General features: G+C 40.1%; 1 protein-coding gene across 6 annotated transcripts in view; it reads right to left on the bottom strand.

The window, feature by feature from the left end:
- TBC1D23 (TBC1 domain family member 23) overlaps window positions 1–16,056 on the bottom strand; it is an 83,998-nt gene that overhangs the window by 6,594 nt on the left and 61,348 nt on the right. For 4 of the 6 annotated variants that reach the window (XR_016233070.1, XM_089331558.1, XM_070071986.2 and 1 more), the window contains 4 exons: window positions 10,958–11,097; window positions 8,960–9,004; window positions 3,339–3,427; window positions 310–445 (listed from right to left, as the gene is read on the bottom strand). Coding sequence is in view for 4 of the 6 variants with exons in the window: in XM_089331558.1 (XP_089187684.1) it covers window positions 310–445; window positions 3,339–3,427; window positions 8,960–9,004; window positions 10,958–11,097 (410 nt within the window). In the remaining 2 variants the exon portion in view is untranslated. The remainder of the gene's footprint in view (window positions 1–309; window positions 446–3,338; window positions 3,428–8,959; window positions 9,005–10,957; window positions 11,098–16,056) is intronic. The other 2 variants (XR_016233071.1, XM_070071985.2) reach the window with 1 other exon arrangement.

The raw sequence follows: 16,056 nt of genomic DNA, 5'->3' as shown, positions 1-16,056 counted from the left end.
TTTCCTATGAATGGTTTGACAAAAAGGAAGTGTATGTGTGCCTGTGGATGGGGTGGTGTAAAAAGATGTTGAGAGCTGGTAAATCTAGTACAGTATTATAAAAGTACTCATTTATTATTTCTTTGACATTTTTAAAATTTTCAAAATAAAAAATTATTTGAAATATTTTTATAAATTGAAACATGGAACAAGACAACAGAAGGAAATATTTTAGTGTATTTAGACAAATAAAATTTTTGTAGTTCAGTTTTATACCCTTAAATTCCCCAAATTTTATTTTACTTCTGAAGAAGGCAGTAATAAAAGTACCTAGGAAACATGTGTCCACTTTCTTTTACTTCTTTACAAGGAAAATGATGCTTGATGTCTGGCTTGTTTATCCAAGTCTGGATGTTTACAACCTCTTTTCTATCATCATCTGACATCGATGAACTGTCAATTTCATCTGTAAAGATTTAAAATGTCAACAGTTGTTATTATCAACTTTCAAAATGATCTATTTCTTAATAGCCTGAAAAAAATTCAGTAATATTTTGAATACGTGGATTGAAAAAACAAACTACAACTCTAATTTGGCTACTCTCTGAGCATTTCCATATGCATAATTATTATGTATGGTAAAAAAAGTCAAGTGACAACACTAAGAATATACTTTTAAATGTTAAACTACTTGGAGGATATCGACTTTTTGAAATATATATAGATAACATAACTGTGATCTGACTAGTCCATAGAAAGAAAGCTGAATTATCCAAAAATAAGCAGCTATTGATATTGAAGGTAAAAACAGCAGAGTTCTTTTTCTCTTGCTGATTTCTGGTTTTAAGGAAAATAACAAGTCAATCTTACGATAATTAAGTGAAGATCTAGTTTTTTTTCCATGAAAGAAATATAAAACATTGTAATTACTATATTTTTCTAAGAAAGGGAATTACAGTCCCTAAGGTTAATAATTATAAATACTCCTACTTTTGCTTAATAAATACTTCAAAATATAGACATAATAAAATCTCATGTATCCACATTTGAGCTTAAATAAAACTGAAACCCTCATGTGCCTCTCCTAAACCACATTACCACCCTTTCCTCATGAAGAATTAACGACTTATCTGAATTACATGTTAACAATTCCATACAGTGTATGAATATCCCTAAATAATGTTATGTTTTGCAGTTTAAATAACATGTATATAAAAAGCACTCTAGGAGCAGGCATTTAGTCAGTGGTTAGGCTGCCAGTTGGGACACCCATGTCCCACACTGGAGGGCTTTAGTTTTTGTGCAGGCTCCACTACCAATTCCAGCTTCTTTAGTTCCTCCCTTAGGAGGAACTAGTGAAGGCTCAAGCACTTGGGTCCCGGCTGCCCTTATGGCAATCCTGGACTGAGTTCCTGGCTCCTGGCTTCGGATTGGTCTTTCCCAGATTGTTGTCAGCATTTGGGGAGTAAACCAGGCAGCAGATGGGAACTCCTTGTGTCAGTCAGTCTCTGTCTCTGTTTCTGCTTTTCAAATAAATAGTTAAAAACCAAAAACCAGATTACTTTATTGCATGCTTTTGCCACTACTACGCTACTTCCAACATTGTGAAATTTATCCATGTTGATAAACATACTTTTAGTTTTTATTTTTATTACTGTGCAGTTTTCCAAGGAGTAAATATATACATGTGCATCAACAAATGTAAATGTACCACAATTTATTCATCCATTCACTTCTTTTGCTAATGGAGGTTGAGATATTCAGAGACAGACAAAGACAGATAACAAGAAGATGGCAAAAGAGAGGGAAAAAAAGAAGAAAAAGACACTATCAGAAATAGCACATTTTGGGGCCAGCACTGTGGCATAGTATGTTAAGCCTCCACCTGTGATGCTGGGATCCCATATGAACGCAGGTTAGTCCCGGCTGCTCCACTTCGAATCCAGCTCCCTGCTGATGGCCTGGGAAAGCAGTAGAAGATGGCCCAAGTGATTGGGCCCCTACACTCACGTGGGAGACTTGAAAGAAGCTCTTGGCTCCTAGCTTTGGACTGATGCAGCTCCAGCAGTTGCGGCCATTTGAGGAGTGAAACAGTGAATGGAAGACCTCCCTCTCTCTGCCTCTACCTCTCTATGCCTGTAACTATGCCTCTCAAGTAAGTAAATCTTTAAAAAAAAGAAAGAAAGAAATAGCACATCTACCTCAATCCAAGTTTCTAGAAGGTGATTTTGTACTATTCTGAAAACACCAAATGTGAGCCACTCTAATCTAGCATTCTTACTGTTAAAAATTTATCCTCTGGATTTACTTTGAAAAGTTCACCTATGTATATGCATAAAATATCTCTTGACATTTGAAGCAAACATAACTGGAAGACCACTAGTATCAACTGGAAGAATACTGGTTAAATAAATTATGGAATGTTCATATGATAGAGAATGAGATAAATGGCCTGAAATGCAACATATACTACCAAGTAGAAAAAGAAAAGTGAGATTTAGGGAGTCTTCCCTCCACCCCCTCATTTTGTATACATTTATTGTTTTTTTTTCCTAAGTCAATACACATATCAAAATTAACTGTGATTAATTAATCAGGGTCATTTCAGCAGTAAGATTACAAACTAAATATTTCCCTGGCACAATATCCCCACCTGGTGGCTCCTGAGTACATTGCCACCAGTTTCAAATGGCTTTTTTCAGATGTTCCAATTTTGGAATTCTCTGAACTTCTATAACTCTCAATTTCCTAGGTGGGAAATTAGAGATTAAATTCAATCCCAAAGATATTCAGTTTAAACACTTTTTAAAAAAAAGATATATTTATTTATTTGATAGTGAGAGTTATACAGAGAGACAGATCTTCCAGCTACTGATTCATTCCTCAGATGGCAGCTAAGAGCTAGGGCTAAGCCAGGCTGAAGCCAGGAGCCAAGGAGCTTCTTCCCGGTCTCTCATCTGGGTGACTACAGTCTAAGAATTTGGGCTATCTTCTGCTGCTTTCCAAGGCCATTACCAGAAAGCTGAATGCTGGTGTCGCAGGTAGCGGATTTACCCGCTACACCACAATGCCAGTCCATTAAACACTATTTCTACACTGAAAACCCCAAAATATCATCAGCTTGCTCTTCCTGTGAGCTGAAGACTCTTAACTGCCAAATCAACATTTTGGCTTGGATTTCTAATGGGCACAGTTTTAAGATGTTGAAAACCAAAGTCTTAATAGAAAGCCATATTCTCCAATCTTTCTATAAAATCTCATTTTTTTTTCAAAGTAGTTGTCAGGCTAGTCGCTGTATAACCTCTAGAACCACTTCCTGTGACTGCGGAAAGCAGTCTTAGATAAGTGAATTACTACACCTGTGTCGTATTCCTCTTCATCCCCAATGCTGAAAACTGGCTTTACACCACGGTAAGGCTTGCCCACTCTGTCACTGCTGCTCACATGCCTGTTTTAGGGAGAAAAAAACCCGTAACTTAAAATGTTATCAAAGACTTTGATCAAGCATCATTTGAATGTTTATAAACAAAATGTGAATGTTCATCTCCCCCCCTATATACTACCCATAGTTTTGGGATAGCCATGTTTAGGAAACTGAAAGACAAAGAAATTATGTTAGCAAAAGTAAAATAAGGATGGGACAGGTGAATATTCAACATAAACAAATTAAATTTTCAATATTCATATTAAAACTAACACCTAGATCTGTTTGATATTAGGAAAATCACTTATCTTCTTTGTTCCTGTTTCCTCATCTATAAAATAAGATTGAGGCTGGTATCATGGTGAAGCAGGTCAAGCCGCTGCCTGCAACACCAGCACACATATAGGTGCCAGTTTGAGTCCCAACTGCTACACTTCTGATTCAGCTTCCTACTGCTGGCCTGGGAATAATGGTGGAGGATGGCCTGGGTGCTTGGACTCCTGTCACCCACATGGGAGACCCGGATGGAGCTCCTGGCTCTTGTGGCCACTTTGGGGAGTGAACCAGTGGAGAGAAGACCTCTTTCTCTCTCTGTAACCCTGGCTTCTAAATAAATGAGTAAAACCTTTTTTGTTTTTAATGATAACACTGTTATCCATGCTTCAGGTTTATTGTGAGAATTAGCTAGTTTTGGGGGATGGGAAATAAAGCTCTTAGAAAAACAGCTGGTATACTAAGCTGATCTTCTGTATATTAAGATAATCGAAAATGAATCTTGATGTGAATGGAAGGGGAGAGGGAGTGGGAAAGGGGAGGGTTGTGGGTGGGAGGGACGGTATGGGGGGGAAAGCCATTGTAACCCATGAGTCGTACTTTGGAAATTTATATTCATTAAATAAAAGATAAAAAAAAAAAAAGAAAAGAAAAACAGCTGGTATATAGCAAGTTTTACATAAATGCTTGTTAGAAAAAAAAGGTATGGAGCTAAATATTAGAATATGAATATTCTAATAGGAATGCTCAAGTCTTTTCATATAGGTACAGATGTCTTATGGTTTGTCCTCCAATTTATTACTACTACTTTTGTTTTAATAGAAATTAAGATTTAACCTGTTGTGCTACAGTGCCGGCCCCCAGAAACTAAGATTTAAATACGGTTGCATAAATATAAATATAAGCAAATCATGACAATTTAACCTGCCTTTTTTTTTTTTTCAAGTGGCAGAGGCATAGATAACTTGTAAACTCAAATTTAGTTCCACTAAAAATGTTACCCCTGTTTTGAATATCTGTTTACTTTTTAATTAATACAAAATCAACTAAAGGAAAATTAAAATGTTAACAGCAAATACCACATGTTTCTGGAGAAAAAAATCATGGTTTATTTGTAGAATTAGGTTTAGTTAAGATTACCTACTACACTGTAAGACTATAGTTGTTTTTCTTTTTGGCATATATGAAGACATCCAGAGTCTTCTATTTCAAGAGATATACAGGGGCTGGCGTTGTGGCATATGGGCGCTGGTTCGAGTCCCGGCTGCTCCACTTCTGATCCAGTTCACTGCTATGGCCTGGGAAAGCAGTGGAAGATGGCCCAAGTCCTTGGGCCTCTGCACCCATGTGGGAGACCCGGAAGAAGCTCCTGGCTCCGGATTGGCACAGCTCTGGCCGTTGCGGCCAATTGGGGAGTGAACCAGCGGATGGAAGACCTCTCTCTCTCTCTCTGCCTCTCCTTCCCTCTCTGTGTAACTCTGACTTTCAAATAAATAAATAAATCTTAAAAAAAAGAGAGAGAGAGAGATACAATGTGGAAAAAACAAATCAAGTTTCATGTCTACTTAGTTTTAGAATTCAATTTTCCCAGAATAGATCATATCTATATTTTAAATATTTTTAGAAAAGTATCATCAATTAAAATCTTATTATAACCTAATTTTTGTGAAGTAGATTTGCATCTTTACTTCTTCCAAAACAACACTTCTTAATAAACAAAAACAGGGGCCAGTGCTGTGGTGTAGTAGGTTAAGCCTTCACCTGCAGCACTGACATACCAAGTCCTGGCTGCTCTACTTCTGATCTAGCTCCTTGCTAATGGCCTGGGAAAGCAGTGGAAAATGGCCCCAATTGCTTGGACCCCTGTACCCATATGAGAGACCTGGAAGAAGTTCCTGGCTCCTGGCTTTGGATCGGTCCAGCTCTAGCAGTTACGGCCATTTGAGGAGTGAACCCGCAAACAGAAGACTTTCTCTCTCTGTAACTCTACCTCTCAAATATATATATATATATTAATATATGTATTAAATATATATATTTAATAGAGTGTTTAGGGGCTGGCATTATGGCATAGAGTGTTAAGCTGCTGTGTGTGATGCTGCCATCACATATCAGATGTTGGTTGAAGTCCCCTGCTACTCTGCTGTCACAGTATGGCTTCATGTTAATGCACTGGGAAAGAATCAAAAGACGGCCCAAGTACTTGGGCCCATGCCACCCACTTGGGAAACCAGGATGGAGTTCCTGGCTCCTAGCTTCAGCCTGGCCTAGCTGTAGCTGTTGTGGCCATCTGGGGAGTGTACCAGCAGATGAAACACTTCTTTCTCTCTGTATTTCCCTCTCTCTCTGTTCTGCCATTCAAATAAACAAATAAACAAATCTTTAAAAGGAGGGTTTAGTGTTTAACAAATATTCTCTGGGACTTTCAAACTACTTAAAAACACAAAGCTCATTGCTTGATTAAATTACAGGTTATGAGATGGTTTGGTCTTATATTAAAACAAATAATATACAATTATTCTATAAATTATAAAACTATGTTCATTAGAAAGAAAAAAAGGAAATTACTAACTCAAGCACCTTTGAGAATCAGATTCAGATTTCTATCAGAAGGCAATGACAAAAGTAACAGCTTTATCTAAAATAAAACTGTTTAAGTGGCACTTAGATTAACAAATTCTAATGAGATTAAACTATAGGTTCTCTATTGATACTAAAACATAATTATACTGGGCCGGCGCCGCAGCTCAGTAGGCTAATCCTCCACCTAGCGGCGCCGGCACACCGGGTTCTAGTCCCGGTTGGGGCGCCGGATTCTGTCCCGGTTGCCCCTCTTCCAGGCCAGCCCTCTGCTGTGGCCAGGGAGTGCAGTGGAGGATGGCCCAGGTGCTTGGGCCCTGCACCCCATGGGAGACCAGGAAAAGCACCTGGCTCCTGGCTCCTGCCATCGGATCAGCGTGGTGTGCCGGCCGCAGCGCGCCGGCCGCGGCGGCCATTGGAGGGTGAACCAACGGCAAAAGGAAGACCTTTCTCTCTATCTCTCTCTCTCACTGTCCACTCTGCCTGTCAAAAAAAAAAAAAAAAAAACATAATTATACTGTTAACATTCGAAAGTAACAAAGATAATGTTTGAAGAAGAAATGCTTGAAGAAGAAAGCAAGAATGAATAAAGACATAATCTTTTTAATGAATAACAAGTTATTCATTAGATTTAAAATACAAGGAAAATTTTCATGAACACAAATGCTAAGGACTGATGAGATTTCCTAAAAGATTGGCTAAAATGAAATTTAATAGCTGGACTATTTAAAAAGCAATGTATTGGGGCTGATGCTGTGGCATAGTAGGTAAAGCCTCCGACTGGGGTGCTGGCATTCTATGTGCACCAGTTCATATCCTGGCTGCTCCTCTTCTGGTCCAGCTCTCTGCTAATGGCCTGGGAAAGCAGTAGAGGATGGCTCAAGTGCTTGTGCCGCTGCACCTATGTGGGAGATCCAGAAGCTCCTCACTCTTGGCTCCTGGCTTTGGACAGGCCCAGCTCCGGCTGTTGCAGCCATTTGGGGAGTAAAGCAGCACATGGAAGACCTCTTTCTTTTTCTCTCCCTCTCTCTGTAACTCTGCCTCTCAAATAAATAAATACATCTTACAAACAAACAAACAAAAAAAGGTAGTATATTTATAATTTTTTGCCAGGTCACAGAAACATCTACAAGGTAGTTTGGCTTGGTTGTAACTTATTTCAGCAACCTCAGCAAGAAATCAAACTCATCCAAACTTTTCACTAAATTCTATTTTCAAACAAATATACCAGCTTATGAACAACTGAAGATAACTGATGTTAAAAAAGTAACTTGGGAGAAAACTTGGGAGTTAAATAAAGTTAGACTAATGTAATGATCTTATATTAGGAGAAAGGTAATTCACAAATATAATATAATTTTAAAGAAGGAATTTTCTTTAAAACAGTCTTAGGAAGGGGCAGGCGTTTTGTCCAGTAGTTAAGGAATTCATTTGCCATGTCAAAGTTCCTGGGTTTGGTTCCCAGCTCTGGCTCCTGACTCTAGTTCCCTTTTAGTGCAGGCCCTGAGAAGCAGCAGTGATGGCTCAACTGGTTGGGTTCCTGTCACCTAAATGGAAGACCTGGATTGAGTTCCTAGCTGCTGGCTTCAGTCTTGGCCCAGCCCCAGCCATTGTGGGCACTTGGGAATGAAGGAAAGGATGAGGGGCAGCCTCTTACTCTCACTGCTTCTCAAATGAATAAAAATTAAAGAAAAAATAGTTAAAATTATAATAGATGCTCTGTAATTGATATTGTATAGGAACAGTCACAAAAAATAAAAACTCTCATCATCTAAGTTATTAGAAAAACGCCATTATCTTTAAAAGTAATATGTCTATAGTCACCGAAAGTGTTGAAATGATTTGAGGAAAAAGTCAACTCTCTGTATTCTAAAGCTTAACTTACATCAAAGTATGACTAGAATGTCTTTTTAAATATTCATATTTCTTGCTACAGTTGATATTCTAATTTACAAAAAAATTCTGTGAATATCAAAACTGTAATACCATATAGATTAAGATGGTAAATTTCTTTTCCTCATCCTAATTGAAGATTCAGTAGATTTTCAAGCCTTAAACTTATCAAATATTTATGTCTTAATGACAAGCACACCACTTAATGTGGGCAAAGAAGTGATGGATTATACATTAAAATATCCACCATGGTCTAATTTCTTTCAAGAAAAACAAAACATTTAAGCCCAGGTTCTTTTGGAAATATTACTTCACCAACCTAAATATATACATCTCAAGAAAAATCTAAAATTATAAAACTACATCATATACATGAAGTGTATCTACTTTTAGGTATTGTGATTTTTCTCTACTGTTAAGGTAGGCAACAGAAGTAAATGATAGCCAAAGCTAGTACTTTGCCAGCTCTCAACTACTGCCTACTTTGCTTTGTATCTCTTTCTCCTTTCTCAGAATAAAAACTCCAGGTTTCATGAAATTCTTAAGTTAGAATGAACTTGCTTTTCTTCTGAGGAATCAGAGATACAAAGACACATGCAAGAAATAAAAAGCATTAAAGTGATCAGGCATAAACCAAAAAGACAAACAGATCAACTGGCATGGCACACTCCTACAAGCAGAATGAGACAATCTGAGCTGTTGAGATAGCTGCATGAGATGTTAGCCAAGATGGCACAAGGCTTAAAGATGGCATGGGACATGCTAAAAGAAAAGGACAATTTCATAAAGCTGCTCTGCTCATTGGCTTACCGCTCTGTACATGATCTGTCTGGCCAAGGAAGATTGAAAGACATTCTACAGCAAATTGAGGTAAAGGACAGAACAAAATGATTATAAAAAAATGCAAAAGTTTTAAAATAAAAATACAGTATAATCAGTTTTTGTAATCCACAACGTACAATATACAAAGAAAAGATCTCAATCATCGTAAGTACAAAGAAAAATAAAAAAATAGCTTTAAACAATACTCTTAAAAAAACAAGTCTTTTTGACATAATTATCACCAGCCCATTTTAAAATAAAATTTTAAACATTCCTGCTATAAAATTTAGCAATTAACAGCTACCTAATTTGGAAACACTAATGTAAATGGAAAGAGTTAGGCTTTGAGAGCAGGCATAACTATATTAAGCAAACAAATCTCTCTGGCCTATTAAAACACTTAATAGTTAACAGTTGACCATTTCAGATAAAGTACCATTTTTTAGATTAGTGAAAACAATGTTATTTTCAGTGCTATTTACTAAAATGGGTGGGGGTTGGGAAGCACTAAAAGACAAACAAAAAATTCCTGATATTCAGTTCTTAAAGTCAATTATTTCTTTCGACTTTCCCAGGATACTACAAGTTAAAACATGACAATGAAATAAAATAGTAAAACACATTTTGGAGATCAAGTTTGCTTAGAAATGAAATCTGTGGGGCTTGCATTGTGACATAGCACGTTAAGCCTCTATCTATGACACCCAAATGCGTGGCTGGTTAGAGAACTGGCTGCTCCACTTCTGATCCAGTTCTTGTTAATGTGCCTGGGAAAGCAGTGGAAGAAGGCCCAAGTGCTTGGGCCCCTGCACCCATGTGGGAGACCTAGAAAAAGCTCTGGCCGGCGCCGCAGCTCACTAGGCTAATCCTCCGCCTTGCAGCGCCGGCACACCGGGTTCTAGTCCCGGTCGGGGCACTGGATTCTGTCCCGGTTGCCCCTCTTCCAGGCCAGCTCTCTGCTGTGGCCAGGGAGTGCAGTGGAGGATGGCCCAAGTACTTGGGTCCTGCACCCCATGGGAGACCAGGATAAGTACCTGGCTCCTGCCATCGGATCAGCGCGGTGCGCTGGCCACAGCGCGCCGGCTGTGGCGGCCATTGGAGGGTGAACCAAAGGCAAAGGAAGACCTTTCTCTCTGTCTCTCTCTCTCACTGTCTACTCTGCCTGTCAAAAAAAAAAAAAAAAAAAAAAAAAAAAAAAGAAAGAAAGAAAGAAAAGAAAAAGCTCTGGATCCTGGCTTTTGCCTGGCCCAATCCTGGCCATTGTCGCCATTTGGGGAGTGAAATAGTGGATCAAAGATTCTCTCTCTGTCCTCTCCTCCTATTTCTTTAACTCTGCCTTTCAAATAAATAAAAAATAAATCTTAAAAAAAGAAGAAATGAGATCTGTGTTATAATTGCAAAGGAAGCTTTTAACTCTAGGAACAAGAAAGAATTTTAAAAAAACCTGTAAAAAATACATGTATTAATATATTCTCAGTTACAGTAAGAGACAATACATTCTTAAACTTCTTTAACAATTGTTAGGTATGTCTCTCATAATTCATGGGGAAGTAGGTTTTATTTATATTCTGTAAACAAAATTCTATGAATACATAAACTTTTACATTTGAGAAAGCAGGATTCTGCTATATTTAACATGACCAATTCCTCTAGGTTTTCAAAACTTGGACCAGAGGAAGAAGTTCCTGATGAAATCACTTCATTTAATAGATAATTCCCCATCCATCTGACATTTGGGAAACAGTTATTATATGAAGTGTAAAATACAGGAACACTTTGAATTTTTTTAATGGATGGCATGAATGGACAGATTCGTTAATTTCTTACTCTAACCAAATAGTAATAAGATACATCTTGAAATTATAATGAAATAATAGAAAAATGTATCTTAAGACCCTTTTCTAGAACAAATTCAACTAATATTAACTTGCTTTCAGATATATTTTAGTTTCAATTACACATCATAAACTTGTCTAAGCAACTCACCGGTCCACAGGAGTAGATGTATTCTCAATAAAACTGATAACTTTTTCCCTAACATTAACAGATTTTGTCTTCAAAGCCACAGTCATTTTATTTACTAGTGATTTCACTCCTCTATCATTTGAGCCATTAGAAGATTCACCCTGAAAAAACAAAAGAACATACATGGATAAACTGCTCTCTGAATGATCAGCAGATCCACTACTGCTAAAGGTTGTCTGTCTGTTGCATTCCTGCCAAATTCATTTGCTGAAGCCCTAACTCCCAATACATTTCAGAATGTGACTGTATTTGGAGAGAAAGCCCATTAAGAGTTAAGCATGATTAAATATCATACGGGTGGGCCCTAATTCAATCTAAGTGGTCACCTTCTAGGAGAGAGAAACAGGGATATATGCAAAGATAAAGTCATGTTAAGATTTGGGGGGAAAGATGGTCATATGCAAGCCAAGCAGAGGGGCCTCAGGATAAACAAAACCAGCCAACACCTTCACCTTGAACTTCTGGCTTCCAAAACAGTGAGAAAATCAACTTCTGTTGTTCAAGTCACCCAGCCCTTGTGGGATATTTGTTATGGCAGCTCTAAAAAAACCATTCATCAGCTTTTCAAGAACATAGGGTGAAGAGGCAGGTATTGAGGTACAGGGGGTGGAGCTGCCACCTGCATCCCATATCAGAGTGCTTGTTTGAGTTCCAGCTACTCTGCTTCAAATCCTGCTTACTGATAATGAGGCTAGGAAGGCAGCAGATGATGCCCATGCGCTTGGGTACCTGCCACCCATGTGAAAGACCTGGGTGGAGTTCTGGGCTCCTGGCTTCAGCCTGGCCCAGCCCTGGCTGTTGCAGACATCTGGGGACTAAGTCTGCAGACAGAATATCTCTTTCTCCATCTCTCCTGCTCTCTGTCACTCTTTCAAATAATTCTTAAAAAAAAAAAAAAAAAGTAAAAATAGAAAACTGTATTTGCACATATATGTGTGCATAGTCTTTTTTTTTTCCTTCAAGATTTTATTCATTTACTTGAGAGGCAGAGTTACAGACAGACAGAGGAAGAGAAAGAGAGAGGTCTTCAATCTGCTGGTTTACTCCCCAGATGGTCACAATGGCTGCAGTTGGGCTGATCCAAAGCCAGGAGCCAGGAGCCAGGAGCCCCACCTGGGTCTCCCACATGAATGCAGGGGCCCAAGCACTTGGGCCATCTTCCACTATTCTCCCAGGCCACAAGCAGAGAGCTAGATTGGAAGAGAAGCAGCTGGGACATGTGGGAGACCTGGAAGAGGCTCCTGGCTTTGGATCAGCCCAGCTCCTGACATTGCGGCCATTTGGGGAATAGACCAGTGGATGGAAGATTCTCTCTCTCTCTCTCTCTCTCTCTCCCTCTCTCCCTCTCTCCCTCTCTCTGTAACTCTTTCAAATAAATAAAATAAATCTTTTAAAAAATATATGGCCGGTGCCGCGGCTCACTAGGCTAATCCTCTGCCTTGCGGCGCCGGCACACCGGGTTTTAGTCCTGGTCAGGGCACCGGATTCTGTCCCGGTTGCCCCTCTTCCAGGCCAGCTCTCTGCTGTGGCCAGGGAGTGCAGTGGAGGATGGCCCAAGTACTTGGGCCCTGCACCCACATGGGAGACCAGGAAGCACCTGGCTCCTGCCTTCGGATCAGCGCGGTGTGCTGGCCGCGGCAGCCATTGGAGGGTGAACCAAAGGCAAAGGAAGACCTTTCTCTCTGTCTCTCTTTCTCACTGTCCACTCTGCCTGTAAAAAAAAAAAAAAAAAAAAAAAAAAAAAGAAGAAGGAAGAAAGGAAGGAAGGAAGGAAGGAATAAATATATATAATAGATGTGGATACAATTCTTTCCTAAAAATTATTTATTTTATTTGAAAGACAGAAAGCCAGAGATGGCCACAGGGATTGAGATCTCAAACACTGGTTCACTCCCCAAATTTCTATAACAGCCAAAGCTGTGCCAGGCAGAAACCAGAAAACAGAAACTCAATCTGAGTCTCCCACATGGGTGGCAGGGACTCAAGTACTTGAAACATCTTTTTTTTTTTTTTTTTTTTTTTTTTTTCTTTTTCTGACAGGCAGAGTGGAGAAAGAGAGAGACAGAGAGAAAGGTTTTCCTTTACCACTGGTTCACCCTCCAATGACCGCTGTGGCTGGTGCGCTGTGGCCGGCGCACCACGCTGATCTGAAGCCAGGAGACAGGTGCTTCTCCTAGTCTCCCATGCGGGTGCAGGGCCCAAGCACTTGGGCCATCCTCCACTGCACTCCCTGGCCACAGCAGAGAGCTGGCCTGGAAGAAGGGCAACCGGGACAGAATCCGGCGCCCCGACCAGGACTAGAACCAGGTGTGCCGGTGCCGCAGGTGGAGGATTAGCCTATTGAGCCGGGGCGCCGGCCCAAGTACTTGAAACATCTACAACTGCCTCCCAGGGTGTACATTAGCATGAATCTGGTAGGAGAGTCAAAATTCAAATGCAGGCACTCTGATATGGGATGCAGGCATCCAAGTGGCAGCTTAACAGCTGTGCCAAAAGCCTGCCCCAAAAGGTATGGACATTATTTATTTATTTATTTGAAAGAGAAAGGAAGAGAGAGAGACAGAGAGAGAGAGGGAGGGAGACCTATGTTGCTGGTTCACTTCCCAAATGGTCACAATCGCCAGGGCTGGGCCAGGCTGAAGCCAGGAGCCAGGAGCTTCTTCTGGATCTCCAACACGGATGCAGAAACCCAAGCACTTGGGTCACCTGCTGCTGCTTTTCCAGGCACCATTAGTAGGGAGCTGGATCCGAAGCAGAGCAGCCAGAACTTGAACCAGAACCCATATGGGATCCTGGTGTTGTAGGCAGAGGCTTAACCTGCTATGCCACAACACTGGTCCCATGGACATAATTCTTAAACTGCTTCACTGAATTGCCAATATATACCCTAGAGGGCAATTTTGTGAAGAGTGTCAAATGTTTTTAAAAGTGACCCTATGTTTTACTAATTCTTCAAAAATTATGGGAAGGAAACCATCAGAAATAGTATCACAGACCTAGGTACTATTTGATAGAAAATTATATAAACATTAAAAAACATACTAAAAAATCAGAAATCACTAGAAAATGCTCCTATATTCAGTGAAAAAAATGAAACAAAACTATATTTACATATACATAAATACATAATGATTATTTTTAAAATAAAATACTAAAATAGACACACAAACAAAATATATATTTATATATATATAAATATAAAATATTTCAAATATGAATGGCAATCTCTGGCAGCCATTTGGGGAGTGAATATAAAATATTTATATATAATTTATATATATATATAAACTACTTCAAATATGAGTGGCAATCTCTGGCAGCCATTTGGGGAGTGAAGCAGAGGATGGAAGATCTCTTTGTCTCTCTCCCTCTCTAATTCTTTCAAATAAATAAATAAATCTTTGAAATATATAAGCCTCTGCCTGCAGTGCTGGCATCCCACATGTGTGCCAGTTCGAGTCCTGGCTGCTTCACTTCCAAACCAGCTCTCTGCTAATGTGCCGAGGGAAGCAGTGGAAGATGGCTCAAGTACTTAAGCCCCTGCAACCACATGGGAAACCAGAAATAAGCTCTAGGCTCCCGGCTTTGGTTTGGCCCAGTTCTGGCCATTATGGCCATTTGAAAAGTGAACCAGCAGATGGAAGATCTCTCTTTCTCTCTGCCTTTCAAATAAATAAATACATCTACAAAAAAAAAAAAAAAAAGATTATATGCAATGCTGTGGATGGAAATACAAATGTCAACATTTTTCGGAGGAATACATAATAATCATACAGAATTTTAAGGATTCTGACATGTCATCTTTTTTTATCACGTTATTCCACTTTAGCATTAAATAATCATAACATCTGCCAATATAATACTAGAAAAATTGCGATAGAATGTTATTAATAGTGTTTGTAGTAGAAAAAGAAAGCAATGCAACAAGATACTAATTAAACAAATTATAATACATATACTTTATTCAGTTATTAAAATTTAAGCAGGGGGTGCCAACGCTGTGGTGTAGTGGGTAAAGCTGCCACCTGCAGTGCTGGCATCCCATATAGTTGCTGGTTCAAGTCCCAGCTGCTCCACTTCCGATCCAGCTCTCTGCCATGGTCTGGGAAAGCAGTGAAGATGCCCAAGTCCTTGGGCCCCTGCACCCGCATGGGAGACCCGGAAGAAGCTCCTGGCTCCTGGCTTTGGATCGGTACAGCGCCGGCCATTGCAGCCAACTGGGAAGTGAACCAGCGCATGGAAGACCTCTCTCTCTCTATATATAACTCTCTCTGTATAACTCTGACTTTAAAATAAATAAATCTTGAAGAAAAATAAAAAATATAAAATTTAAACAGGGGCCAGTGCTGCGGCTTAGCAGGTAAAGCCAATGCCTGCGATGCTGGCATCCCAATTGGGCACCAGTTCAAGTCCCAGCTCCTCCGCTTCCGATCCAGCTCCAGGCGAATGTGCCTGGGAAAGCAGTGGAAGATGGCCCAAGTCCTTGGGCCCCCACTACTCACATAAGAAACCTGGAAGAAACTCCTGACTCCTGGCTTTCATCTGGCCCAGCTCTGGCCCTTGCAGCCACTTGGGGATTGAGCCAGAAGTTGGAGGATTTCTCTCTCTCTCTAGCTCTGCATTTCAAATAAATAAATAATGTGGGGAGCAACTGGGAGCAACTCAGACTGTTAATGGAATTAAGACTTATTCTATGCATCTGCTCTCCCACAATATGGCGCTGGGAGAGGAGGAAACAGCTTCTACACAGCTGCCTCCAGTTCAACCAATAAACTGTAGGACCTGCTCCTGACTGGAGGAGAGCAGCGTACTCAGCGTGTGGGTAGCAGAGTTGGGATTGGTGGAAGAGGACTATAAAGGAGGAGAGAGACAACATGAACCAGGAACACCTGAGGAACATCTGAGTAGCCCCCGAGAGAGCCAGCCGGCGGTGTGCCGCTCCCCTGCGGAAGTGGGGAAAGTGGCAGGGGGCCCGCCCCTCCACGGAGGTGGAGGGACGGTAGCCAACCCGGGAAGAACCAGCAGCAAACCCGGGGAGGGCCGAGCAGACAAAAGAACAG

The sequence above is a fragment of the Oryctolagus cuniculus genome, chromosome 4 (assembly GCF_051225735.1).
Source record: "Oryctolagus cuniculus isolate XC-2025 breed Fujian yellow rabbit chromosome 4, ASM5122573v1, whole genome shotgun sequence".
NCBI lineage: Eukaryota > Metazoa > Chordata > Mammalia > Lagomorpha > Leporidae > Oryctolagus > Oryctolagus cuniculus.
Note: the sequence above shows the minus strand (reverse complement) of the source record. Positions and strands in the feature narration are given on the sequence as shown.